Source organism: Humulus lupulus, chromosome 1 (assembly GCF_963169125.1).
Source record: "Humulus lupulus chromosome 1, drHumLupu1.1, whole genome shotgun sequence".
Taxonomy (NCBI): Eukaryota; Viridiplantae; Streptophyta; class Magnoliopsida; order Rosales; family Cannabaceae; genus Humulus; species Humulus lupulus.
This window is the reverse complement of record NC_084793.1, coordinates 20,550,155-20,556,154: the sequence shown is the minus strand read 5'-3', so window position 1 is coordinate 20,556,154 and position 6,000 is coordinate 20,550,155. Positions and strand designations below refer to the sequence as shown.

General features: G+C 37.5%; 1 protein-coding gene and 1 pseudogene across 1 annotated transcript; both read left to right on the top strand.

Annotated features, from left to right (window-relative positions):
* Positions 1-2,026: 2,026 nt before the first annotated feature.
* Positions 2,027-6,000, top strand: part of LOC133788612 (probable amidase At4g34880) — a 75,407-nt pseudogene continuing 71,433 nt past the window's right edge.
* LOC133788604 (probable amidase At4g34880) lies at positions 2,166-4,576 on the top strand. The gene is made up of 5 exons (XM_062226144.1): positions 2,166-2,842; positions 3,174-3,394; positions 3,472-3,723; positions 3,819-4,014; positions 4,088-4,576. The coding sequence occupies exons 1-5, from the start codon at positions 2,288-2,290 to the stop codon at positions 4,559-4,561; spliced, it is 1,698 nt and encodes a 565-aa protein (XP_062082128.1). The 5' UTR covers positions 2,166-2,287; the 3' UTR covers positions 4,562-4,576.

The window sequence follows — 6,000 nt, the reverse complement described above, 5'->3', positions numbered from 1 at the left end:
CTTTCTAAGCCCTGCAGGTACTCATAGCCGCGCAGGGTCCAGCAGCCAATCCTGCAACTGGCTCACTTCCAGAAGCGCAGCAGCCTGCTCCACAAGAGCGAGCCGGGGTCCCCGAAGGATCCAGCCTAGCCCCTCCCCCAGAGCCTTTTCCTGAGCCAGCTCTAGGAAACCCGGACAGGGAGAAAACGAAGGCCGGTGGAAAGACCCGAGAAAAGACCACCCCCGTCGCAAAAGCTGGGACCTGTTCCCAACCGCTCCCTAGGAAAGAGAAGGTACGCCCCGTCTCAGGACGAGGCCACCCGATCGATCCGCAGGGGACGCGGCCGCGGAACGCACAGCCCCGGCACGCCTCAGGGTGAGACGGGCGGGAAAGATCTTTGCACCCAAGTGCCTTGGTTAACAAGAACCGTCGGGAACGGCCTCGCCGCGAGGAACGTCATGCCCTCAGTTCAGGGGACGACACTTCCCGGATAGACATACGCGATGGACTGAACGCTCGGAAGGAAAAGATCCTCCCCCGAGGTGGCGACCTCAAGAACAACATCAACGACAGGAGAAACGAGGGAATCCCCCTAGAAGATGACACGGCCAGGCAGCTCATGGAGCAGATGGTCGCGTTGAAAAAGGTCACGGATCGCCTGGTCCGCAAGCAAGAAGGCACAGACACCGACTCTGACGAAGAGGATAAAGAGCTCTGCGCAAGGCACATCTTGGACGCCATACTCCCCAAGGGGTTCAAGATGCCAAGCCTCACCGCCTATACTAGAAACACCGACCCCAGGGACCATCTGTCCCGATACAACCGGCTCATGACAGTGGCCCGCGTCAGTGGCGACGGCAAGTGCCTCTGCTTCTCGATCACTTTGGGCGGTCCCGCCGAAGAATGGTGGAAGAGACTTAAGCCAGGATCCATCCAATCCTGGTACGGGCTGCAGTCAGCGTTTCGCAAGCAGTTCGTGGCCGCCATGAGGATGGATATGCAGATCAACGCTCTCGCAAATATCAAGCAACTCCCCGTGGAGACACTGAGGGCCTACATCCAGTGCTTTACTGAAGAAGCCTCGAAGACGAAAGTGGACGACGGATAGCACCTGGTGGCACTGCAGTCCGAGATAAGGGCCGGGTCCCCCCTTTGGGATGACATGCAGCGTAGCAAGGCCGCTACCCTGGATACTTATTCTACTTAAAATATATATTTGTATAGTGATTCACATGCTTGCAAATGTATCATTTCCACACTATTGCATACATCATATAAGTTACATTTAAAAAAAAAAAAAAGATGAGTAAAATAAATTTCAATTCAACTGAATCCAGATGCTCGTGGTCAGACCACGAGAGAAAGGATAAGGCTCCACCAATATCCTTGTGTTGTGTAAGCTCCATGGAATATCGTCATAAATATTGAAATATATGTGACGATTATAATATATAAATGGCACATAATGATTAGATAGTTAAATATATTGAATGAAGGATTAATATATTCGTATAGTAATAGCTCTATTTTATCATAATTTCAATATTTAATTAACATCAGTTTCCGGTTAAAAATTTGAATTCATTTGTGTATTATCTAAATAATATCTAAAGTGAATATTTATATTTATATTTATATAAATGTATATGAAAAATTATTGGGTAGCTAACTATAAAATATGGATAAGTTGTAATTTTATTAATATAGTTACAAGACTTCTTGTTAGGAGATTTCAGATAATTTAATATGACAAAATTAGTATTCAAATAGCTTATTACATATGCGTGGAATGTTATATTTAAAATTTCTTAAAAATTGTGAGAATTCATTATAACTACATTATACATAAAAAAAAAAAACATTTGGAACTTATTCATAATACTAAAATTAACTATAGATTTTGATTTAAAACACTCGCTACCAATATATATTTAAAGTAGTCCCAACTTAGAAAAAGGCCAAATAGGTTGCTAATTACTAAATTTATAAATAAATAAAGCTACTTTACCTTCCCGTTTCACACATCACATATATCGACCAAAGTTCATCCACATGGTCTGTTATTTTATCTTTTTCTTGTGATAACACTAGTTTCTTTTCCACATATAGATGAAACATTTTAAACACGTGACTATCTTTTAAGCCAGATGTTCTTGTAGTACAATATGCTACTAATGGACAAGCATGTTACACACCATGATTGCTCGTTAGTTATCTTTCGTTATCTTATAATAATTGTCGGACCTAGCATTATGATCATCATCAAGGTCCTGTAGTCCAGCTCAAGAAAACCATTTCTCCTCCACCATGGGTGCTTTATCTCTCTCTTCTATATGCCACCTACTAGTTCTGATTCTTTTATCTATATTTTCAACTGGGTACCACTCTCTCAAACCTGCCGATTCTATTAATAATGGTTTCTCAATCGAAGAAGCCACCGTAGACGATATCCAACTCGCTTTCAGGCACAACAAACTCACCTCCAGGCAGCTCGTACAGTTCTATATAGACCGTATCCAACGGTTGAATCCAGTTCTACATGGGGTCATAGAAGTGAATCCAGATGCTGGTGCTCTAGCCGATAAGGCTGACCACGAGAGAAAGGTCAAGGCTCCAATATCGTTCTCTAAGCTCCATGGAATACCTGTTCTGGTTAAGGATAATATAGCCACCAAGGACAAGATGAACACCACTGCTGGCTCACTGGCGTTGCTTGGCTCAGTCGTGCCGCGAGACGCCGGAGTGGTGGCCAAGCTCAAGAAAGCTGGGGCTATCATACTGGGAAAGGCCAGCTTGACCGAGTGGTCTGCTTTTAGAGGCAATGCACCTGATGGTTGGAGCGCCAGAGGGGGCCAAGGGGTGGTAAGTTCTTGTCGACTCCACGGTCACTGTTTCATATTAACTTATCCCAATACAGAATTGCAAGGCATTCCTTCACTTTATAAAAGGTCCATCTTGTGCTAAAAGCAAAGCTGAACTAGCAATAGTATCCTAAAACTGTGTGACGAGTTAATGAATTTGATTCAATTTCTCAATATGCGTACTGACTAGTGACTACACCATTACAATTGATACATGTTTTAGATGACGTGAATTAAATTTTGTGAAACCTATATATATGGGTATTATAGCTAGTAATTGCTCTCTTAAATGATTAATATTTGACAAAGATATGATATGCATATATACACAGAACCCTTATTACAAAATGGGATTCAGAAGTCCTTGTGGATCGAGCAGTGGGTCATCAATATCAGCAGCTGCAAATTTGGCAACGGTTACATTAGGAACAGAGACAGCTGGTTCTATTATATGTCCATCCAGCTTAAACTCAGTGGTGGGCATCAAACCAACTATTGGTCTCACTAGCCGAGCAGGGGTTGTTCCCATCTCTCACAGACAAGATACAGTTGGGTACGTTCTTTACAATATGGTTTATATATTACATATATATACTAGTTATTGAACTGAATGAGTTGTGGTTGAAATAGACCAATTTGTAGGACAGTCTCAGATGCCACTTATGTTCTTGATGTCATTGCTGGTGTTGATAAGAATGACAAAACAACAATAGAGAAATCCAAGTATATTCCGAAAGGTGGCTATGCACAATTTCTTAGATCAAATGGACTCAAAGGAAAGAGACTTGGGATTGTAAGACATCCCTACTTTGAATTCAACATTTCTAAAGAGATTGACACATTTCTGCATAATACTTTTGAGCAACATCTCAACACACTAAGGTAGTCCAATATCTTTATTAGCATGTTTTAATTCTATATATCTTTTCGGTATTTAATTTGGTGTGAAATCTATTAATACTTTATTGCAAAATCAGGAAAAATGGCGCAATTGTGATAGATAATTTGAACATAACAAATATTGACGAAATCATGAATGATGTATCGAGTGAAAATACTGCATTGATTGCTGAGTTCAAGATAGATTTAAATGCATACCTAAAAGAGCTCGTGTCATCGCCAGTGCGGTCCATAGCCGACGTCATAGCCTTCAACAAGAAAAACTCCAAGTTGGTAAGAATATGTACATGATACTAATTCAGTATATATACATATTATTATTGACCAATTAAATTTTGGGCTGTAGGAAAAAATTAAGGAATATGGGCAAGAGTTACTTATAGCAGCCGAAGCAACAAATGGAATAAGAAAGGCAGAGAAGGCTGCATTGGCCACTTTAGCAAGACAAACAAGAAATGGTTTTGTGAAGTTGATGAGAGAGTACAAGCTAGATGCATTGGTGGCTTCTGGTGGATCTGCTTTCCCTTACGAAAATGTCGATAAAATCTTGGCTATTGGTGGATTCCCTGGGATTACTGTGCCGGCAGGCTATGGTAAACGGGAGCCATTTGGCATTTTCTTAGGGGGACTGAGAGGCTCTGAACCAAAATTGATTGAAATCGCATATGGGTTTGAGCAAGCCACTAAAATTAGAAAGCCTCCTAAGCTTTTAGAGCTTGATCAAGCCACTACAACATCTTTTGGTAAAAAAAATGAACTATTCTATTATTTATATTTAATATTTGCAAAACAAGTGCTTTTCCTTTCCTACCAATTTTAGCTAGCGTCGTTTGGTTGAACATACCACTTAGCAATTCACTTTCGTATTGGGTGCATTTCTACCAGTGCAGTGTATGGTCCATTGGGCACGAAAAATCATGTCGGTCAAGAAAAGTCTTATGTGTGATTCACATGTTACGTTTTTCACGTTACTTGAAACATGTGTGTCAAAAATATAATTATGCAACGAGTAGATAAATATTTAAAAGTCTTTCTCGTGTATCTATTAATCAAATATAATAAAAAATATGGTGAATTGTTTTTATTGTTTTGCAAAATGATATTATTTTCACAATTCTTTGCAAAGTAATTTTTTAAAGAGAATGTCGAATAAAATTGAAATGAAATTGAGTGTGATGAAAAAATAATTTGATAAAATAAGAATTATTAAGACAGATAGTTTGGAGCATGTTGAGGCCAAGATTATTTCTCCTATAAACAATTATAGGCTTCATTAATTAGGATCATCATTACACATTGAGGATTGTTTTATTCTAATTTCAGATAATATCACCAATATTTTGAGATGTTACAAGGGAATTTGGCTATGAAGATTGACATTTTATGCTGCTTAAAATGGTTCAAAAAAAATCATGAATGAATCAAATCAATACATACCCTAATCAAAAAATTAGGTTTTAACTTCGATTTTTTGCTTGTTATTTTTCAGATCTCGCAGAAATATTAATCGAAATTAATCTGAACGAAGTTAAGATTATTTAAAAATCAAAATTAACTTTAACCGAAGTTTTTACATAATAGCCGAAGTTAAAAGATACCATTTAATTTTGGTTTATACATAATAACCGAAGTTAAATAGTATCATTTAACTTCAATTATTACATAATAACTGAAATTAAAGATATTTTTTTCCTAAAAAAATATTCTTATTATTATTTTGACTTTTTATAAAATATTTTCATAATTATTTTTTTAATTCTAATTTGCAATTATTTTAATATTAATAAATATATCTGAACATTCCAATAAACTTAAAATAAAATAAATTCACAAACTTTATAGACTTAATGTACATATATATACAAATTCATATAGAAACAAAAGCTAAGTACCACATAAACATCTAAAGTGGTCATGCAACTAAACATGTGAAGTTTACCTAAGTAATTATTTGAAATATTGAAATTTCTTATGTATTAATTTTTTTTTATTTTAAATTTAGCAGAGTTTTTCCTATAAATAGGACTACCAAAACCTGTAGTTCAAAGTAACCTTATCTAATCAAGAGACATGATAAGATTACTTCAAACTAGGGACTTATGGTTATCATTGCAGCATACAAATTCTCGATATCCTATTCAAAACCTACCGCCAAACCTAAAAAGTTTAAATTACAACTCTATGAATAAATACTACATATTTAAAAACATGTTCAATTAATAAATCCTAAAAAAATGAGCAGAGTTTCCTCAATTTCTA